Below are 23909 nucleotides of genomic sequence, written 5' to 3' on the forward strand. Positions count from 1 at the left end.
TGTAAAACTGATATTTAATCACCATGTTCATCTACAATGTATGTAGTCAGGTTTTGACATTTAAAATTTTTTTCTTTTTCTCACCAAGAATGATAAAATAGTAGAACAGCAACTTCTTGTTAACCAACTGAATGAAGAACTCATGAAGCTTAACATGTCCATAGCCTCTGTATCTAAGGGAACTTGTGGAGATGGACCAGATACAAAGATATCAGAAAAGAGGCCATACACTGTGCCACTTGATAATAGTTTTGGACATTATATTTATGTCCCAACATGGCCAGATGCCCGAAAGGTAAAGTCTGAATGTGTTTCTTAGAGTTTACTGTATATTATTTGTGTGTATGTAATACACACACACACACACACACACATATATATATCTTTTTACATATGAATTACACACCTATAAGAATATACATATTCATTTATAAAAATACTTGCACAAATATTTATATGTATTTATATATATATATATATATATATATTTATGTGCAAAAAATCCTATAAAAGATTGATGAGTGGTATACATTTGGAATGAGAAATCCTAGCAGTTATGATAATGAGGGATGACAAGTAGCCATGTATTGCCATGGTACCCAGAAAATGTAAAAGGAAAAACAAAAATTTGGAGTAAGATGTCCAGTAGCCTATTGGGTAGATCCTCAATGGTGGAACATGGATAAGAATTTTATAAGATGTGGAAGTATAGATGGGTTTTGTTCTACATCATGGAAGGACTATCTGTATTGATGAATTCACTGATATGCTGAACTATATGTAAACATATTTAATAGTGGTATTGAACCCCTGACTATGTCAGACCTTAAGTGCCTATGTGATGGAATATTTCCTGATTGTTATTTGCGCACTTGCTATAATTTTATTTCATATGACAAACTTTCAAAGTAGGTTAATGCCTCTAAAATAGTCTGCAGTCTAAAATAGTCTAAAGTGCTATATAAATGTCAACTATTTAATGAGATGGATGAAAAGTCCAAGAGACCAAGTTTTGGGGTGATTAATTTACTAATTAGGCTTGCTGATAATTATTAATTATTAAACAGGTGTAAATGAGTTTATGTTAACTGTTTTTTTGTTGGGGATGGTGGGTGAATCACTTTAAGGTCCACACAAGCCCTCCTATGTATTCACTTGATCGAGTGGTAGCTGGATTTCGAACCCGAAGTCAAATGCTATTGGGTCATATAGAAGAACAAGATGAAGTCCTTCATTGTGAGTTTTCTGATAATAGTGATGAAGAAGATACAGAAAATCAAGAAAAACCTGGATATCGGTATAGTAAAAATATAGATTTGATAGTAGTGGTATTATATATTAAATATATACATATATTATATACATACATTATATACATATATAACATTTTTCCTCTTAGATGTAATAGGATTTTTTGTGGATTGTTTTAAAAGAGTGATAAATACATTAATGTAGGCTGTCCCAAAAAAGTCTGCCTGCAACTTTAAACTGTTGAAGCTGGTTTAGCACAACTTTTCTAGAACACTTTGTGTATCATGTGGCCAGTGTGCTTTAGTATATAAATGAACTCAAGTCATCACTTTTTATGAAAATCTAAAAGAAGAAAATCTTCTGAGAAGAATATATGTAAATGGGATGGAATTTCACTTTTTTAAAACCAAGATTACATAACCTCAGATCATTTTGTGGATAGTTTCTAAAACTTAACTCATTTCCAGATGGCTGGAAACAAACTCAGCAAAGGAATACCAAAATGCTGATAACAAAAGGAACAGGACCTTCATGTTGTATGATGAAGTAACTTTGTTGAAAAGTGACTACTTATAGTGCTTTAATTTTTTCAGCATGATAGAGGAAATGTTTTTAATAGTTTATTGAAAATTATGAGTAATCTAAAATAACCACATATCATCCCTAAAATCTGGTTGCCTATGTCAGCTATATACTTTTCATATGAGTATTTTAAAATATCCATAATAATCAGTTTATTTATTTAGTATGTTTTATTTATTTAGATTTAGATTCAATGAAAATAGCTTCCTAACAACATTTTAAGGGTCTATTTCACTGATTAATAGAGATTCCAATTATTGCTAGTTATCTGTATAATTTTAGTCTGATTTAATTATCAGTTTTTATACTGTCCTATCATAAAACTGGCCATTCATATTACTTTGATTTTTGTGTCTTAATCCTAAAAGAAGCAGTTTTGTTTAGCCCTTTTTATTGTCAAAGGTCCTTTAGCTTTATTGTTTCCAGTTTCCAATTTTAACTAAAATCAGATACATGCCTTCTCTTCATTTTCATGTGGAAATCTGCTAGATTACAATTATAAATTTCTCAACTTTCCTGTCGCCCACAGTGTTAAATACAGAATAACAAATAATAGGTGTTCATTAACTATATGGGTTTTGTTGGGGAAGGAAAGTGCAGTTAATAGGATTGGAGCTACAAATTAAGGCAAAGATTTTATCTTATCAAGATAAATACTATTCCTTTTTTGTCTTTGTATTCTTGGAACCTAACACTGTGCTTGGCACATAGTAGTTATTTTACAATGCTTCTTGATTGATCCATTGATTTTTTTTGAAGAAGAAGAGATGCTAAGACGATATTCTTAATGCCATTAGGATAGCAGAACTAGTAAATCCTAATGAATTTAATGCCAAGGAATAACCTTTTTTATTAGAGGAATAATAATATCAACTAAATCTCTTCTTTAAGCTAATGCCTTCTGATAAAAGAGCTAATTTTGGAGGCAGATCAGTATTAACAATGTTAAAGTTATCTTTGTTCTTCAACTTATTTTAGAACATCTAGAAATCTTAGATGGATTCGAAAGCCAACCTCTATTTGTTCTCTTCTGGACATGAGTGATATTCCAAGTCAAAAACAACAGTCAGGTTTGCAGAATGAAGGCCCACAACCTACAGAAAGTATATCAGGTAATGAGGACATTTACAACTGATATTATGATTTTTCAAATCCTTAATCTCTGATTTATGAGGTATTGCTATGAAGTAGAAATTCTATGAGATTGTTAGAAAAGGGAAATTAAAAATCTAGGGTTTCTGCTTACCATAACTTTTTCCTTTATGCTATCAACTTCAACTTCACTTCTAATTCTTTGTGATCCTTTTTTTTTAAATCATTGATCAAAACATTTTTTCACTAGGATCATTTATAGCTAGACAAAAGCCAAAATCCCTTCAGGTCAAATCTTTCAAAGAAAGTGTTTCTGTAAATATTAATTTATCCTTGGATTGTCTTTGGTTGTGATTTCTTAATAGAAAATGTGTTTCAAAAGCTTTTCACTGCAGCTAGTTTTATACTTTGTGGGCAGGAATAGCATTATATTTATCTTTGTAAAACCCCTAAATGCAATATATTTAGTAGGTGGTTAATTAATACTTGTTGAATAAACAATACCTCACTGTCTTTTAGAATATCCTTATAATTTCACACCAGTGATTTAATTGATCAGAGAGAGACTAGATTAGATCTTCCTTCATTAGGCTTGTGTGCTTATATTTTTGTGTATTAAACTTGATTTAGTTCTTTTCTTTTAAGGCAATGTTTTTAATATTGATTCAGTGCCCATATTTATCTAAGTGAATATAGTAAATTAATTGTAAAACAGGTTTTAATCACTTGTTATGAGTTTGTTACACTGTAACTATATCAAAGTGACATTGATATTGTTTTGAGTATGTAGTTTTCATTGTGGTTTGACAGCTCAACTCATGAAACATATATTTAGACATCACAAAGTATAAGGTGTACTATTCTGGGGGAAAAGGAACAACTTAATCCTTCTCCTCTAGAATCTTACAGTCTGATAATGAGGACATGATATATACACAAATAAGTATTATACAATATAGCATGTGATGGGGGGCATTTGAGAGATCCCAACAAAGTATTAAAAATAATTGAAAAACCCCTAAAAGTGGGAAAATTCACTTTTAGTTTTAGTAAAGGGAGGGAATGAGTAAATTAGGGAATCTTTTATAGAGTAGCTGATACAAGAGTTGTGCCTTAAAAAAGAGAATTGCAGCAGGTGAAGATAAGAAACGAATGCCTTTTGAATGGGGGAAAGCTTGAAATATATTCATAGAGGCAGAAAAGGACAGGATAAAATTGGGGGATGTCTAGTAGTGCAATTTATTTTGAATAAAATGTATGAGAAAGGGAAGAGAATGAACTAAAGCTAGAAAAGTAGGTAGGAGACAGATTGTAAAGGCATGACCACAAGTATTTGGCCTTTTAGGCCAGAGATGTCAAATTCAGTGGCCTGTAAAATTCCTAAAAGCAGCTGAAACCAGATTAAAATGTAATTGAGAAATGTTTACAAAAATATATGAAAAAACAATACAACAATCTTAATTTAAAATTTTTAAAGGCAGTATAAACCCTCTGGAATCCATTTATTTTTGAATTTGAAGGCAGTATGAAGCCACTGAGGTTTTTTGACCATGTTGGCAACATGGTACCGTAGGAAGCTTAATTTGAGAGATGTTTGAAGGATGAACTGGAAAGAGTAGAGAGACCAGAGGCTATTTTCATATATGATTAAGGTATGATAACTTTGGGGAAAATGGGGTAGTGGAAGAGGGAACTGAGCCCATTGTCTATCATATGTTTTTCTTTTTTATTAAAACATTCATTCTTATTTTAAACAGAATACCTTACTGTGTCGTTGAATTAAATTAAATGCCTTTCAAGATGTATTAGATGTTGAGTATACTCCCTTTCTCTTCCTTTGCAGAAGAGATTTGCACTAAAAACATTTTAACATAGACTAGTCTCCTAAATTTACTATTATTGCATAGTTCTTCCTTATCTTTGCTTTCATTTTCTCCTTGGATTTCTCCTTTTTCCTTTTCATTCTTTTCTATCACTAATAATTATCCCTTGATCTATTTATTAACCAGGAGAGCTGAGATATGGAGTAAGTTAGGCTGATAATTTAAGAATATTTTAGACAGATGTTCCTATTTCAAACTAGACAGTTCCAAAATAGTTTCTCCCTGCTAATCCTAACTTATCCATTTTTCTTGATTTCTAATCACCTAGACCCAAAATATCATCATCATCTTGGCTTTTTTCCTATGTCATCTTTTTTATTCATTCAGTTACCAAGTCCTGGTGATGTTTTCCTCCACAATATTATCTCTCACATTTGTGTTTCTCTCTTTCCTTTCCACTGCTTCACCCTAGTTCAGGCCCTCCTGACTTCCTACCAGAATGATTCAAAATGGCTTTAGACTGACAATTAGAAAAGCAATTATATCTCCTTTCTATTTAACATATGTCTGATAACATCACATTTCTGCTCAAAAACATTCATACTTCTGAGAATTACAGGATCAAAGATGTAGAACCAAAAGGATGTCAGAGACTAATTTGTTCCATGCTCTTTATTTTACAAATGTGGAAACTGAAGCCTAGAGAGGTGAAGTGATGATTCAGCTCAGGATCATTCCACACTCAATTAACAGAATCACAATTTGAACCCAGGTCTTCTGACTACAAAGTCCTCCTTTCCATGACACCATTTTCAACTGTTACCCTTAATTGGTTAGAGAAGATAAAATACAAATCCTTGGCCAAGAACTGATTCTTTTTGATTTGACTTTGACCTATATTTCCAGACTTTTTTCATGTCATTTCTTCTCATGCATACTGTATTCTTATAAAATTGATCAATCAAACATTTATTAAAGTGCTAAATCACTAGTTGTTTCCTTATTTAACCCTACACTCATCACCTCTATATTCACAACTCCCCTCCCATGGTCACTAATTTCTTAAATGTTAAATCTGATGACCTTTTCTCAGTTATCATATATATATATATATATATATATGTATATATACACACACATATATATATATATGTCACTGTCCTACTTAGAGGAGTCCATCAGCTCCTTCATATGGGTCCTAGGATCAAATAGTATTACATCTTTGCCCTGTTCTTCTTAAATTTCTGTTTTATGTTTTAGAATGTATATATAATGGCATAGTATTATATCATGTAATTTGTAAACAAGTAAATGTGCACAGTTTAGGGAGGTGTTCAGAAATTTTTTACTCATGTATATATATAGTCTTAAAAAATTTGGAACTGTAGGGGACAGCTGGGTTGGTGCAGTGGATAGAGCACCAGCCCTGAGGTCAGGAGGACCTGAGGTCTAATCTGACCTCAGACATTTAATACTTCCTAGCTGTGTGACTCTGGGCAAGTCACTTAACCCCAATTGCCTTAGCAAAAAAAAAAAAAATTGGGATCGTGTTAGGAGACAACACATATGCAAGTAAATATTATCTAAGGATGATTGGAGAGAGTTGGAAGTACTTAAAACAGCAGGATTCATAAAAGGCTTTTCATTATAAGATGTAGTACCTAAATAGAACCTCAGAGGAGAAAAGGAATTTTAATAGGTAGAGGAGAAAAGAGAATCCCCTATGCAGACAATGGGGGGAGCAGTCTGTGTAAAGATCCACAGAACCGAGAAATACTAGCATGCAATCAGTTTGGCTAGAATATAGATTACATAATGCAGAGTAATGTAAATTAAAGAGTCACAAAGTCTTGAGAGTTGGAAAAAGGAACCTCATTGATAGTTTTAATATAGGAATGAAAGGAATTTCCATTATACAATATCCTACAAATGGTCAGAATAGCTTGGTGATAGAACAAATAAGAGTACTGGACCAGGGAACTCTCATTTTCCTGAGTTTAAATTTGGCCTCAGACACTTGATACTTGTGTGATCCTGAGCAAGTCACTTCACCCTGTTGGCCTCAGTTTGACTCTTTGTGACCCTCTTTGGGGTTTCCTTGGTAAAGATGCAAGAGTAGTTTGCCATCTACTCTTCTAGCTCATTTTACTGATGAAGAAACTGAGGCAAATGGCTTATTTAAGTCACCTAGAGTCACAGAACTAGTGTCTGAGGCCAGATTTGAACTCAGGAAAAACAATCTTCTTGAATTGAGGACCAGTATTTTATCCACTGTGCCATATAACTGCCCTAGAATAATGTTATAAAAACATAAATTTTAACTATGTCACTCCCCTGCTCAAGAAACTTTAGTAGCTCTTCATTGTTTATAGGAGAAAATATAAAACTCCTTAACTTGGTATTGTCCTCTGCTGTTCCCTTGTAACCTTGTCAGTATTGCTTGGCTCATGCAACATGATCATGCCCAGAATATATCCTTTCTTAAGTTAAATTATTGAAATCTATGAAACCTCCCTACTTCCTTCTGCCCAAAGTAGTCTCTTTTCTGCAAATTTTCTTAAAGTACTTTTTATTTCTCATTTGCTGTGATCATTTCCTCCCTCTTTTCCTTCTTCCCTCCCACTCTCCCCCACCTCTCTATATATATCTATATATACACACACACATACACATATATGTATTGTGAGTATATTTAATTGTTTTTAACTCCCTGTTAGATTGTAATTTCCTTGCAGGTAGAGATCGTGTCATTTTTCTTTTTTGTATTATTCTCAGTGCAGTGCTGTGCTTTTCATGAACTAGGTGCTAATGTTTGAATTGAATTCTGCTTATTTCATATTTTTAGGTATAAAGGTTGAATGTCTTCAGGAAAGTCAGGTATTAAACTTGCAAAAATTAAAGAACTCAGAACTCAGACTCACAGAAGCTAAGCAAAAAATGAGAGAACTTACAATCAATATCAAGATGAAAGAAGAGCTCATTAAAGAATTAATTAAAACAGGTAATGATTTCTTATAAGACAACTCATAAGCAACAATGTTTTTGTTAATATTATAGTACTTTTGCTTTTTCAATGCCTACTGCAAACTTATTATGATCAAACTCAGTAGAACATAAAAATCAAAAAACAAATTGATATTTCTCAAACCTGAAATGTATCCTCCTTGGGTAATGAAAAAAAAAAAAAACTCACTTGGTAATCATATCTCACAGAGTATTTGACAATTCATACTTGTAGGCTTCCAATTTCTACTGAAAGGAGGGAAATAAGCCTTTTCTTCCTTTCCTTTGGACTGGGATTGGTCATTACAGTTGATTACAATTCAGGCTGCCTTTTTGTGCTCTCTTCATTTACCTTATTTTAGTCATCAAGTATGGTATCATTGCATTATTTCCGATGTTTATTTAGTTAAATTCTTCATATTTGTTGTTTCTAATAAAATAATACTATTCCATGGCAATCATATACTTTAAACCATTTTTCAGCTAGTGGTTATCCCATTTTATTTCCAAAAGAATAAATAAATAATCTCAAAATCAAATGCAGAAAAGCAGAAATAGTAAATACATCTTTTTTAAATCATGATGCAATAAAAATTACATGTAATAAAGAACCAAGGAAAAATAGATCAAAAATTGATTGGAAACTAAATAATCTAATCCTAAAGAATGAGTGAGTGAAAGAGCAAATCATAGACACAATTGATAATTTTATCCAAAAGAATGACAATATTGAAACAATATAACATAATTTATGGGTGAAGCCAAAGCAGTTCTTAGGGAAAATTTGTATGTTTAGTCATTTTACTTGAATAAAATAGAGAAAGAAAAGATCAACAAATTGACCATGCAACTAAAAAAGCTAGAAAAAGAACAAATTAAAAATTCTCGATTAAATAACAAATTTGAAATTCTGAAAATAAAAGGAGAGAGAAATAAAATTGAAAGTAAGAAAACTATTGAACTAATAAACAAATCTAAGAGTTGGTTTTATGAAAAAACCAACAAAATAGATAAACCTTTAGTTAATTTGATTAGAAAAAGAAAAGAAAATCAAATTGCCAATTTCCACAAGTGAAAAAGAAATTAAAGCAATAATTAGGTGCTATTTTGCCCAACTATATGCCAGCAAATCCTAATAATCTAAGTGAAATGGATGAATACTTACAAAAATATAGATTGTCTAGATTAACAGAGGAGCAAATAAGTTACTTAAAATAGTCCTATTTTAGGAAAAAGAAATTGAAGAAGCTGTTAATCAACTCCCTAAGAAAAAATCTCCAGCGCCAGAAGGATTTACAATTCTCCCAAATATTTTAAAAATAATTAATTCCAATATTATGCAAACTATTTGAAAAAAAAGGAAAAGGAGTCAAAAAATTCCTTTTATGACACAGATATGGTGCTGATACCTAAACTAAGTAGGGTCAAAACAGAGAAAGAAAATTATAAGCCAGTTTCCCTAATGAATATTGGTGCAAAAATCTTAAATAAAATATTAGCAAAGAGATTATAACAAGTTATCACTAGGATAATACACCATGACCAAGTAGGATTTATATCAGAAATGCAGGGCTATTTCAATATTAGGAAAACTACTAGCATAATTGACTATATCAGTAACGACACTAACAAAAATCATATGATTATCTCAATAAATGCAGAAGAAGCATTTGACAAAATCCCAACACCCATTCTTGTTAAAAACACTGAAGATCATAGGAATAAATGGAGTTTTCCTTAAAATGATCAGTGCATGTATTTAAAATCGTCAGCAAACATCATATGTGATGAATATAAACTAGAACCATTCCCAATAAGATCAGGGGTGTGAAATAAGATTGCCCACTATCACTATTGCTATTCAATATTGTATTAGAAATGTTAGTTTTAGCAATAAGAGAATAAAAAGAAATTTAAAAAATTAGAGTACGTAATGAGGAAACAAATTTAAAATTATCACTTTTTACTGATGATATGATGGTATACTTAGAGAATCCTAGAGAATCAACTAAAAACCTTCTAAAAATAATTCACAACTTTAACAAAGTTGCAGAATACAAAATAAATCCACATAAATCATCAGCATTATATATGTTACCAGCAAAGTTCAACAGCAAGAAATACAAAGAGAAATTCCATTTAAAATAATTGTAGATAATATAAAATATTTGGGAATCTACCTGCCAAAAAAGTCAGAAATTATTTGAACACAATTACAAAACACTTTCCACACAAAGTCAGATTTAAACAATTGGAAGAATATAAAGTGCTCATGGATAGGCTGAACTAATATAATAAAAAGACAGTTCTACCTAAATTAATCTACTTATTCATTACTATACCAATCAAAATGCTAAGAAATTACAGAGTTGGAAAAAATAAAGTTCATCTGGAAGAAATAAATAAAAATGCTTCTCTGACTATCTTGGCAAATGTGGAACTTTTCCTTTTGTCCTAGACCATTTTTAGGTATATGTTTAGTTCCAGAATTGCTGGGTCAAAAAGAAATGGACATTTTACTTGCTTTTCTTATAATTTCAAATTATTTTATAGAACATTTGGACTAATTTATAGCTCTACAAAGTGAATTGTGAGCTTATCATCTTTTATAACACTGTTAAACATTTATTATTTCGGTCTTTTATCATCTTTGCCATTTTGATGAGAATGATAGGAAAGTCCAAAGTTGTTTTTATTTGCTTTTCCCTTATAATGATTTGGAACATTTTTTCCAAATAATTTTTGAAAGTTTACATTTTTCTTTTGAAAATTGTTTATATTCTTTTGCCACATATGTTACAGAATGGCTCTTGGTCTGTTATGTTTTTCATTTCTTAATATTTCTAGGATATCAAACTTTTATCATGTATTTGTGGAAATTTTTTCCCTACACTTCTTATTTTCCTTCTGTTTTTCTTCTCATTGATTTTGTTCATGTAAAAGATTTTTCATTTTCTATGATTAAAATTACATATTTTCTTTTGTGATGATCTCTATCCTTTGTTTAAAAATTTTTCCCATCCATATTAATACTACCATCTTTCATTCTCCACTAATTCTTTTTTTTCTTTTGAGATGATTTTTTTATATTTAGGTTATATTTTCATTTTGAATTTATTGTAAAATATGTAGAATTTGCAGTTATTCATTAGTGACATTGAACTATGATTTTCTTTCTTTGCTTTATCCCTGTGTAAATTGATTTATAAATTAGGATTTTAAATTGTCACTTGAAAATAATTTAGAATTTTTTAAATTGTTATAAACAATTTTGTGGAATATATCTATATTTCTCTTTAAACATTTGGTAGAATTATTTTGTAAATCTATTTGAACTAAGTTCTTTTTTTTTCCTTTGGTGGTTCATTTAGGATTTGTTGGTTTCTTTTCGATAAAACTATATTATTTAGGATTATATTTAGAACAATTTTGTTAATTTGAATAATTTATATGTATGTTGATTATCATTCATTTCTTTTAAGTTCTCAGTTTAGCTTGATATATAATTGTTGTTTCTTTTTTTTTTCTTTGTTCATTCTGAATTCACCTTGGTTTTGTTGTTGTTTTTTTACTTTAGGAATTTGACAGTTACCTCTCTTTTTCTCTTTTGTTTTCTCTTTCTGGTTCTAGCTCTGAGCTCTCATGGGGTAACTTAATGTTTATCAAATTTTGGATTAAAATGAACTCCTAGTTTTCCTTACTGTTTTTGTAATATTTATTTCCTTTGTTTCTCTTTTAATTTTTGTTATTTCTTCTCTGCTTATTTTGGATTTTTGAAAAATTTCAACTTATTAATGTTTTATTTTTATTTTTTTTCTTTGCCTCCTTCTCTCCCTCTGGCCACATAGGGTATTATCTAGAAATGCTCTTAAAAGCATTTTTCCCCATCTTTTGCATCTCTGAACCCCTCTCAAGATATGTTGGGATTTACAGGCTATATTTCTTTGTTAAGGACCAGGCCTTAAACCCAAGCCAATCTTATTCTAATTGGTCACTGGTAAGTCCTTGGCTAAGTCCCTTTTCATCAATGTATGGGTCCTCATTGACTTATTTTATAATATAAATACCAGTCATTTCTGCTTTGGCCAGAAACCCCTAAAGTTCTTCCTCTCCCATATTCATCATTCATTCATTTATTTATTCAGATTTGGGGGGCTAAGCTAAAGAGGAGATTTTTTTCCTCAATTGCTACCTATCTTTAATCACTGATTTGGATGCAATCTCAGTCAAACTAATACTTATAGAAAACCTTAACTTTAAAAAGTCGAGGTCTCCTACTGCGTCATGGGCCATCTTGAGTCATCTTGATTTATATCTGACCACTGGACCCAGATGGCTCTGGAGGGGAAGGTAAGGCAGGAGACCTTTCACAACTCTTTCTTACTTAAATCTAATTCACTTGCGTGTTATGGCATCACTTCCCTGATGTCATTCTCCTCTTTGAGAAAGAAGGACAAACCGCAACCTCTATGGAGAGAGAATTTTTCCCAAAGAGACTTTTACCTGTATCCCTGAAAGGTATTACTATATAATTCTCTTTTAAAAATAAAATTAATATTATTTGTATTTATGTCTTCTATTTTTTATATTACATTCATTTCTAAATATATTTTTTCTTCCCCTACAAAGAGCCATTTTCTGTAATAAAGATATTTTTTAAAGTTTGGCTTTTGGCATACAAGTGCCAGAAAATTTTGATAGTCACTGCTTTACAAATAAGTTGACTTCTTGAACTGAAAACCCTTTTTATTCCCCCCCTCCCCAATAATTTCCTTTGACATTCTTAACTTTGTTTTTCTAAATGAATTTTGTTATTATTTAACTTCTATGCAGTTTACAATCTGTATTTTAATCAGTGTGGCATTAAACCTATATATTATTTTGGTAAGCATTGTCAGCTTTTATCTATTTCATTCATAAGTTTGATATTCATTATTTTAATTTTTTCTATATCTTATTCATTGAAGTGAATTCTACAAATGAATTTTGAGTCATTTTAAAATTTCTTTTTATTAAGGTAATGATGCCAAAGCTGTAAGTAAACAGTATTCTCTGAAAGTAACAAAACTGGCACATGAAGCAGAACAGGCCAAAGTGGAACTAACTGAAACACAGAAGCAGCTACAGGAGCTGGAAAACAAGGATCTGAGGGATGTTGCTTTGAAGCTGAGATTACAGAAGGAGTTCCGGAAAAAGATGGATGCAGCAAAACTAAAAGTGCAGGTAATCTGATTCTAATTGGCTACCAATTGATTATGCAAAGTAATTTAACCCTTATAGTTAAGTATTTTCCTTTTGGGGATTGTGAGTAGGAAAAAATGGAGTGGTAAGATTTTGTTATCCTTAGTAGAACAAAGAAAAAACAGTAAGGGAATTTTATGATTTTCTCTTTTTGTGTTTTTTAAATCTTAATTTGTTAGTAAATGTTAGTAAATGTATGTGCATGTATTAATGTATTTTTAAATAAACCCTATTTAGCAGTTGATAAGTATACTGACTTGACAAAAATGCCTTTGTGGCGTCTCTAGCCATATACCATACCCCATGATAGTCTGCTCCTTTTTTTCCCCCTTTTACCAACAAGCCTTAGAATTTAGCTTCCTGGTACTTCCTTCTGGCCTCTAACCATTACTCCCTTTTTTCTGTACCTGGATTTCCTCAACGGTTTTAGCTTTGGGGAAAGGACACAGATCTTTTCCCTACTTTAAAGTATTTTAAGCACTTTAGGAAATCGTGACATAATTTAAAAAAAAAAAAAAGTTTTTTTATTGAGACTTTTTTCCCCCAACAAAGTAAATGACTCATAAGAGAACCTTTTCTGTAACAAATAGAAACTGTTAAGTTAAACTGACTAACCCAGGACTGAATATGACTGCATATGCAACATTAATAGCTGTAGTTCCCCATCTCTCCACTGAGAGGAGAGAATTGTATTTTATCGTTTATCTCTGAGACCAAAACCAGTCATCAAGACAAGGCAACACATAATGAATTCCTCGAAGGCTTTTGCCTTCTTTTGTGTACCCAGTGGGATTAGCACAATACCTGGCATATAGTAGGCACTTAATAAAAGCCATGCACTATGCTAAGTATTTGAGATACCAAAAAAAAGGCAAAAGCAATCCCTACCATCAGGGAGCCCACAGTATAATAGGGGAAACAACATGAAAACATCTCTATATATACACAGTATATATAGTGTTAAGTGGGAGATAATCTTAAAGGGAAGATACTGGCATTTACATAGCTCTTTAAGATTTGGAAAATGTACATACATTAACTCATAGGATTTTAAAAACCTTTCAAACAAGCTAAATGCTATTATTATCTCCATTTTGCAGATAAGTAGACTAAGGCTAAGGAGATAATCTTAGAGGGAAGACACTGATATTTACATAGCTCTTTAAGATTTGGAAAATGTATATACATTATCTCATTTGATTTTATTTACAACCTTTCAAGCAAGCTAAATGCTATTATTATCCCCATTTTGCAGATAAGTAGACCAAGTGTAAGGTTTGTTGTCTGTCTCTTGTTCTAATTTGATTTTTTTTTCTCTTGACAAATCCATACAATTATCTCCATGTTTTTCTGAATTCCTCTTCTTCCTCATTTCTTTTGGTGCAATAAGGTAGACATAGTAATTGTATCATATTTAATACTTATTCATAAACCGCCATTTATCCAGCCATTCCCCATCCAGTGAGCACCCACTTTTTTAAATTTAGACCAAAAAGTGGTGCTTTGAATAAATAGCCAGTAAGAGACTTCTTTCTAAATATGTACACAAGGAGACATAGGTGAAGGCCATACAGTAGAGAGGTAACAATGAAGAGGGGTATCTGGGGCATTATGGAGAGAACCTGAGGGCAACACTGCCAAGACATGAACTATCATTTTTTTTGTATTTCTTGCGATTACATTACAAGGGAAGGTACATGTAAGTGAGGGAGGGAAACAAGGGTTAGAGAGTAGTGTAAGATGTGCCCAGGATCTAGTCAAGGGCTAGGAATGAAAAGAATGTGACTCCTGTTGTCTCAATAAGAGAAGACCTAAAGCAGAGTGATGGTGAGGAGAAGGGGAAAGTATTGAAAAGGGTAAGGTTAAAGAAGGAGCTTTTCTTTGGTAGTGGGAAAACATTTCACTAGTGAATTCTATTAATAGAGATGTTCTGTGAGAGGAGATGGAGAATTTGCACAGGTATGCCCTGGGGGATTTGGTGCTTGAAAAGATCACTTATCATAGATCACTTATCATACCTTGAAAAAAAGGATAAAGAAAATGGAATTCATGAGGAAAACTGGCACCTGGGAGAGTGGGAAGGTGAGATAAGATTTTTGAGGCAAATGAAGAAAAGAAGGTATTCAGAGGGAGGGTATAAATTAGTTGTGGGCTCTGACACCTGCCAAAATTGGCATTGTTCTAGGAGTAAGGTACAATGGAAAGAGAGAATCCATGGAATCCATGGAGCATGTTCTACCAGATAGCAGCAGAAACTGCCTACTGAAAAGAGGCCAGAATAAATACTTTGGAAATTGTGATTTCATGAAGAATACAGAAAAAAATAGAGAGACTAGATAATTACAGGGGTCATGACCAGACAATCAGGATAGAGAGGATGAGTAAAAGTGAGAAAAATCTCAGGAAAGGGGCAACCAAAAATGAAATTAAAATACCAATGTACAAGACTAGTTGAAGGGGGAAAAGATGGAGAGGAAATCTATTTAAGAGAAAAAAAGTGGATAAAACAGGAAAGAAAAAGGAACAAAAAAGCAAAACTTCAAAAGGAAAGAAAATAACAAATGGGGGTGGCATGGAAGGATTGAAATATGATAGGAAGAAATCCAGTGAAAGTATGGCCACCTTAAAAAAAAATAATCTAAAGTAACAGAAGGGACAAAAAATCCTAACTTAATGGGCAAATGGAGGAAAATATAACTTTCATAACTTTAATGGAATAAGTTAAACAATCCAATAAAATGGGGAAAAAAGTGACAGATTAGATAAAAAAAAACCTTCTACAATCTGTTGTTTATGAGAAACGCGTTTTAAAAACAGACATTCACAAAATAAAACTGAAACAATGGGGTGGAAAATTATATATCGTGTGAACTCAAGAAAGCAGGAGCAGGAGTTATAAGTCTTGCTATCTGACAAAGCAAAACCAAACATTCAAAAATAAGGGATAAACAAGGATATGGTAAAAAGAACTATAGACAAAAACCCCCAAAATCAATATTAACTTTATACACTTCAAATGTCTTGGTATTCAAATTTAAAAGGAAATGTCTGAGCTACAAGATATGAATAGTAACATACTAGTGATAGGAGATTTCAGTATCCTTGTCTCAGTTTTGAATAAGTCTAACAGAGATAAACAAAAGAGAAATGTGAAACTGAACAAATTGTTGGAGAAACTAGTTGTTAAAATTCTTAAGAGTAGAGTTAAGATGGCGGCATGAAACCAGAAAGCTGCTCAAGCTCTCCCAGTTTCTCTCAAAAACATATCAAACCAAGCCTCTGAACAGAGTCTGATGGAATGAAACCATTCTCCAGCTCAAGATAAACTGGAAAAACTTAAGAAAGGTCAGTCTCACTGGGGTGAAAAGGCTGTTCATCCCAGGTTGGATAGACTTTGAGAAAGCTGGTGAGAGAGTCTTAATCACAGCAAATCAGTAGCTAAGACCCTGGGTCCTGGCTCAGCGGAGGAGCATAGCAGGGAGCACTCCCAGCTCAGCCTGGGGAAACCAGGCTTTTTGCTGAAAAGGGCAGGCAAAGCTACTCCTGCAAACACAATGGGGCGCTGTGCTGAAAGCCAAAGCTCAGAGGCTGCACAAGAAGCTGGGAACAGCGCCCTCTATGCCCCAAGAGCAGAGTTCAATAATAAAAGTAAAAAAAGAGGAAATAGCAAAAGAAAAGGAAAGAAATGCACGAGAAACAGAAAAGAATCTTGACCCTAAAAAGCTACTATGGTGACAGAACAGACCATCAGAGGAGGGCAGAATGTCTGTGAAAGAAATCTCAAAGAGTGCTATGAATTGATCACAAGCCCAAAGAGGCTTCTTGGAAGTGTTCATAAAAGACTTTTAAAGGCAGTTTGTCTGAAACTTGATCTCAACAGTTTTGGCTCATTCAGTTGAGTATAGAAATTTATCTAACCCTATGAAGAAATAGGAGGAGAAAGAGGAAAGAAAAGAGAGGGACAGGATAGAAGGGAAGGCAGAAACATTAGGAAAAAAAGTAAGAGAAGGGGGAAAGTGGTGATAGAGGAGATATGGTATTGGTATTGGGGGGAGTAGGTAAAAAAAAAAAGACTAAGGACAGTAAGGAAAGAGAGAACAAAAGTATATACAGGGGAGAAAAGGTGGAGGAAAATAGAGAACTGTGAATGTGAATGGGGTGAACTTCTCTCCCATAAAACGGAAGCAAATAGCAAATTTAAAAATTCTTAAAACGTCATCTTAATGCAATGGTAAAAAAAAATGTATTATTCTCAGAACCACTTGAAACTTTTACAAAAATTGATCATGTAGTAATGCATTGAGATAATGCAAAGAAATGTAAAAGATAGTATAGCACATAACATTTATAGGCTCAGTCAATAAAAATGTGATTAAGGGACCACAAATAAAAGACCGACCTAAATGAAAATCTAAATAATGAGTAGATAAAGAACAAATCATAGAAACAGTAATAATGTAAAAAATTATAATGATGCAACTGTGCCAAAAGTTTTAGGAAGCAGCTAAAACTGTCCTCAGGAGAAATCTTATTACTACAAACATGCATTAACAAAATAGAAAAATAAGATTAATGATGTACATAAGCCATAAAAAATTAGGAAGCCAAGAAATAAACAAATCTACAATAAGCACAGGAGAGGAAATATTAAAAATATATGGAGAAATAGATAAATTGGAAATGAAAACCCTTGGATAAATTATAAGTAAAACTAAAAATCTGGTTATTTGAAAAGACTAATAAAATTAAATAAGCTTTAGTTAGTCTGAGGTTTATAAAGCAGCAGTCATCAAAACCATCCAGTATTGGTTTAAAAAATAGAGAGATCCATGAAATAGATTAGATGAAGGAAAATCAGAAACAGTGAAACTTAACAACCCAATGTTTGATAAAATAGAAAACAAATTGTCTAGTAAAAAATTCCTTATTTGGTTAAAAACCTCTGGGGAAAATGGAACACAGTCTGGCAGATATTAGATATAGACCCACATCTTACAACACATTCTACCATATATTCTAAATGGATATATAGCTTTAAAGTTCATAACATTAAAAAAAATTAGAAGAGCAGCAGATTATGTGTCTCATAACCTTGAGGAGGACATGCATTTTTTTCTTTCTCAATAGTATTTTATTTTTTCAAATACATGTAAAAAGTTTTTCAATATTCATTTTTATAAGATTTTTTTGTTTCAATTTTGTTTCATCTTCCCTTTCCCACTTGTCCTCTCCCTAAAACATCAAATAATCCAAAATAGGTAAAAAATGTGTAGTCCTTCTAAACATATTTTCATATTTGGAAGATATACATTCTTAATCAAATAAAAATAGAGGTAATTCTAAAAGATAAAATTGTGGATAACTTTGATTTACCTGAAACTGAAAAGTTTCTGCATAAAAATTAATGCCATCAACATAAGAAGGGAAGTTGTAGAATATTTGAGAAGGGGGGGGGGGGAATCTTTATATCAAATTTCTGTGGTAAGAATGGTATCTAAGATATATAAATAATTTATAAGTTTAATAGCCATTCCCTAATAGATAAATGGTCAAAAACTATGAAAAACAGTCCCCAAAGGAAGAATTGTAAAGTATTCATAACATATGAAAGAATGCTTTAAAACATTAGTAATAAGCAAAATACAAATCAAAACAACTCTAAGATTTCACCTCCAGCTTGACAAAGATGACCCAAAAATTGACAACAGTCAACTTTGGAATGTTTGTGGAATAACCAACAATATGATAATGGAATTATGAAATTGTACAACAGTTTGGAAAGCATTTTGGAATTGGAAAGCAAATAGTGACTAAAATGTCTGCATCCTTTTAACTACTGTCTCCATTTCTGGGTTCATACTATGGAAGGCTTTGATAAGAAAGTCCCCATTTATTCCACAATATTTGCATCAGCACTTCTTATAACAAAGAATTGGAAACAAAGTAGTAGGTGCCCATTGATTGGAAAATGGCTAAACAAACTCTGGCACATGAATCTAAACAAATATTACTGTGCTGTAAGAAATGATATAATGAAATCAGGAAAGCATGAAAGATCCATGTCTGTTGAACTGATATAGAGTGAAGTAAGTTAAGCATAGCCAAAAAATATATACATATGGACCCACACTTAACACCGTATACCAAGATAAGATCAAAATGGGTCCATGATTTAGGAATAAAGAATGAGGTTATAAATAAATTAGAGGAACATAGGATAGTTTACCTCTCAGACTTGTGGAGGAGGAAGGAATTTGTGACCAAAGATGAACTAGAGATCATTATTGATCACAAAATAGAAAATTTTGATTATAGCAAATTAAAAAGCCTTTGTACAAACAAAACTAATGCAAACAAGATTATAAGGGAAGCAACAAACTGGAAAACATTTTCACAGTTAAAGGTTTTGATAAAAGGCCTCATTTCCAAAATATATAGAGAATTGACTCTAATTTATAAGAAATCAAGCCATTCTCCAATTGATAAATGGTCAAAGGATATGAACAGACAATTTTCAAATGATGAAATTGAAACTATTTCCACTCATATGAAAGAGTGTTCCAAATCACTGTTGATCAGAGAAATGCAAATTAAGACAATTCTGAGATACCACTACACACCTTTCAGATTGGCTAATATGACAGGAAAAAATAATGATGAATGTTGGAGGGGATGTGGGAAAACTGGGACACTGGTGCATTGTTGGTGGAGTTGTGAATGAATCCAACCATTCTGGAGAGCAATCTGGAATTATGCCCAAAAAGTTATCAAACTGTGCATACCCTTTGATCCAGCAGTGCCACTACTGGGCTTATACCCCAAAGAGATACTAAAGAAGGGAAAGAGAACTGTATGTGCTAAAATGTTTGTGGCAGCCCTGTTTATAGTGTCTAGAAACTGGAAAATGAATGAATGTCCATCAATTGGAGAATGGTTGGGTAAATTGTAGTATATGAATGTTATGGAATATTATTGTTCTGTAAGAAATGACCAACAGGATGAATACAGAGAGACTTGGAGAGACTTACATGAACTGATGCTAAGTGAAATGAGCAGAACCAGGAGATCATTATATACTTCAACAACGATACTGTATGAGGATGTATTCTGATGGAAGTGGATCTCTTTGACAAAGAGAAGCTCTAACTCAGTTTCAATTGCTCAATGATGAACAGAAGCAGCTACACCCAAAGAAAGAACACTGGAAAATGAATATAAACTGTTTGCATTTTTGTTTTTCTTCCCGGGTTATTTTTGCCTTCTTCCTGTGCAACAAGAGAATTGTTCGGTTCTGCACGCACATGCACACAAACACACACACACACACACACAAAAGTGAATGTAACAAAATTATAAAGGTTAAATATGATTTAAATAAAGGAAATGAGAAAACACTCCTTAGTTGCCCCTTTTGGGAGGTGGGAGGTTTACATGTGATGTAACATATTCCATATATTTTTGTGCTTATTCAGTGTATTGCTTGATTGTTCTAATTTTTTTACTCCTTTAAAAATACTGTTATATGAGATCACTCTCTGGAAGTGAGTAGGGGAAGAATAATTAGGATATCTAATGATGATGTAAGATACAGGAGAAATAAACAAAAACTTATTTTTAAAAAAGATTAAGAGATTGGGAAAGGCCTTTTGTAGAAGGTCAGAATTTAACTGAGACTTGAAGAAAGCCAGGAGGGAAGCTAAGAAGTACAAATGAGGAGAGATAGAATTTCAAGCATGGGGAGACAGCCAGTGAAAGTGCCCAGGTTTTGGTAAATTAAGTGTCTTGGGGATTCCAGATATATTTAATTTCTAATTTCTTAAGTGTATAATTTAGTTATAAATTTAGAAATAGCTAAAATACAAAACTGTAGAATATACAAGAAAGGGTTTTTATGAGAAAACTATTTCCAAGTCTCAGTAGGCAGCCATAGTGAAAGTATTTTGTTGAATTATCATAATGAATTTGCTGCTATGGCAAATAATCCCATGAAACAGATGCTTTCTCAAATTCCTCATTCACCTAACCTCCAAACTTTTGTGATGTTTTATTGTATGTAAGGTGTGGGGGTCTAATACTTAGGTGAGAGTTATATTTAGTTTTATTTTCATTTGGGGGAATAGAATCTTCAAATCTTCAAATTCCCCTTATCCTCACCCTAATTATCTCATCGTTTCTGCTATAAAATCATACTGAGATTCTCATATTGCCTACCAGAGCAAACCCAAGCACTACATGTTAGAAAGAACATATGGTGGTTGTGAATGTATATTATAGATAGTGATTGTTTTCTAAACAAAATTACATGTCAAAAATTAGGACATGTAAACCTATAAATGATCTTTATCTTATGAAACGCTTATTAAATTTATACTTAATCTTCTTAAAATATGAATAGTCTCTCCAAAATTTATAGTATGGGCATCAACTTATGAAACTTCCTACTTTTTCTCTGCTGGGCTCAGAGCGATTGTTTTTCCTTACTAATTCACTACAGAAGACTTGGAGTAGCTGTTTTATCTTTTGATCTTTTATATCTTGAGTGATATTTTAAAGAACAGTATTCTATTGAAACAACTATGACATTCTTTTAAATTAAGCAAATAGGCTTTTATCTCAAATTGCATAATCTCATGTCAAGCTAGCTCCAGTTCTAGTACTTGTAATGTGGATAGAGTTTGATGAGTCACCTCATTTATTCAAAGACTAATTTATACAAATAATGGGTTTTCCATGTATTTAGTCTTTTCTCATCTTTCCTATTTTATGTCTTTTGGATCTTTTATTCTTACAGGTGAAGAGAAAAGAGGTGTAAAACTCATATTTGTAGTTTTAGTTACATATTTGAAAGAAGAAAAAAGTGGAAACAGAGTAAAATTAAGTTTTTAAAGTTACCTTGCATTTTAATGTAATCATATAGCCTGTTTCCCATGAAAGTAGTTATATATTTTATAAAATTTATTAAAGGAAAGTGAGCAATTGTGGTTAACATTTTATATGTAAGTAGGCTTTTTATGGGGTGGGTAATTGAAGAGAACAAATCATTAGCACAGTTCTTAATTTATGCTAGGTGTCAACTAAATGAATATTTGTTTAAAAAGGATTTTGAATTACTTTGTGACTGTTGGCATTGTGAAGACTTGGAAATGTTAGCAAGTTTTGACATTTTTAAGGATAATGCTTTGGTCATTGTTTTTACTTGTTTATGAGGTTTACAATATTTTATATAAAGGATATGATATAATTTAACATACGAAAAGCTATAGGATGTAGTGGGATGAGGACTGACTTGGGAGCTTTAAGTTCAAATACTAATTCTGTTTTTTTAAAATGTTACTAGCATCTTTTTATATGAATTGCATTTTCCAATATACTCCCCTGAGAGTCATCCTTTTTAACAAAGAATTAAAAGAGGGAATAAAAACTTAACCAGTAAAACAAAATTATACATTTTATGCAATATTTTACACATGTCCTTGTCCTTTCCAAGGTACATTTTTCAGGACCAAATCTGAAGTCGTTATTTCACAGTATTAATTTTCTTCCTCCCTCCCTTCCTTCCTTCTTCTTTCTTTCTTTCCCTCTTTTCTTCCTTTTCTCTCCCCTTCCTTTCTTCCTCTCCTCTTTGCTTTTTGTCTTTGTTCCTTCCTTCCCTTCTCTTTTTTTGTTCTTTAACTTTTGTTATGTTCATCTAGATAGAATTGGATAGATTATAGCTGCCCATTTTTCCATTACCTATATTTTCCAATATATTATATGATCATAGGTCTTGCAGAAGAAGCAGCAGGATACTAAGAAACTAGCATCACTGTCTGCCCAAAATGAGAAACAAGCTTCTGAACTTGAACAGAATGTAGATCATATGAAATATCAGCAAGCACAGCTGCAAAAGAGACTTCGGGAAGAAAATGAAAAAAAGAAGCAATTAGATGCAGAGATTAAGCGGGATCAACAAAAAATCAAAGTAAGAAAGCTTCATTTATCCTTGGTTAGAGAATGTGCTACTGTTAGTGTATTCTTTTACCAAACATAAGAAGTAGCTTTCTCAGTATCACTAATGAGGTTTAGTTCTTTCTAGATCATATTTCTCCTCAGCAGTTATATGAAACCATCTTCTAAGGTGATGAAAAGTTGCTATTTTCATTGGCAAGGGTGTACTGATACCTAATAAAATCATTGTTCTTAAGTTTAAGAAGAAATTACATATTTTAGGTTATGCTTCTTGTTTCTAATATATATTACTTGCTGGAAAATATCTATTAATGTTCTGTTTCCATTGCCCTTCTGCCTATCATCTTTTTTTTTTTCAAACCATAATATAAAAACTGTAGCTGTCATTTTTTCTAAACAAATAATTTACAAGAATTAAGAGAAAAAGATCAAGCCGTTTTCTTAAGTTCATGAAGTAAGTTAGTATTAGAGCCAGAAATGGAGTCCGAGTCTTTTGAGTTATATAAGGAATTTTTACATGTTTTGAAATTTTTAAATATGGTAGAAAAGTAAATTCATTCAAGAATCAGTTTTCCTTTGGATGAATGCTGTTTTAACTGTATTTTCACAGGCTATGAATCAGTGGTTCTCAAAGTATGTTCTAGAGAATTCTGGGGATCTCTGAAACCCTTTTAGAGGGTCTACAAATTCAAAAATGGTTTTTATTTCCAATATGGTAAATGTCTATAAATATAATCTAGATAAACAAAAACGCTTTGGGGAGATCCTCAATAATTTTTAATAGGATAAAGATACTGAAAACAAAAGTTTGAGAACTACTGCTATAAATGATTGTGAGCAGCAAGTTGTACCTGTATTATTATTTCTCTTTGAGAATACTACCTAAGGATATTTGTAAAAGAATTAATATTTACTTTATCTGTTCTCTAAGATTAGAAATCTATACTAAATACTTTTGATTTGTCTTTT

The 23909-nt window shown here is 32.0% G+C and overlaps 1 protein-coding gene across 4 annotated transcripts in view; it reads left to right on the forward strand.

Annotated features, from left to right (window-relative positions):
• KIF27 (kinesin family member 27) overlaps positions 1 to 23909 on the forward strand; it is a 127882-nt gene that overhangs the window by 52974 nt on the left and 50999 nt on the right. For 3 of the 4 annotated variants that reach the window (XM_051966279.1, XM_051966294.1, XM_051966302.1), the window contains 6 exons: positions 89 to 295; positions 1128 to 1297; positions 2812 to 2945; positions 7594 to 7749; positions 12769 to 12974; positions 22756 to 22953. In XM_051966279.1, coding sequence (XP_051822239.1) covers positions 89 to 295; positions 1128 to 1297; positions 2812 to 2945; positions 7594 to 7749; positions 12769 to 12974; positions 22756 to 22953 — 1071 coding nt within the window. The remainder of the gene's footprint in view (positions 1 to 88; positions 296 to 1127; positions 1298 to 2811; positions 2946 to 7593; positions 7750 to 12768; positions 12975 to 22755; positions 22954 to 23909) is intronic. The other variant, XM_051966287.1, reaches the window with a different exon arrangement.

Source organism: Antechinus flavipes, chromosome 1 (genome assembly GCF_016432865.1).
Source record: "Antechinus flavipes isolate AdamAnt ecotype Samford, QLD, Australia chromosome 1, AdamAnt_v2, whole genome shotgun sequence".
NCBI lineage: Eukaryota > Metazoa > Chordata > Mammalia > Dasyuromorphia > Dasyuridae > Antechinus > Antechinus flavipes.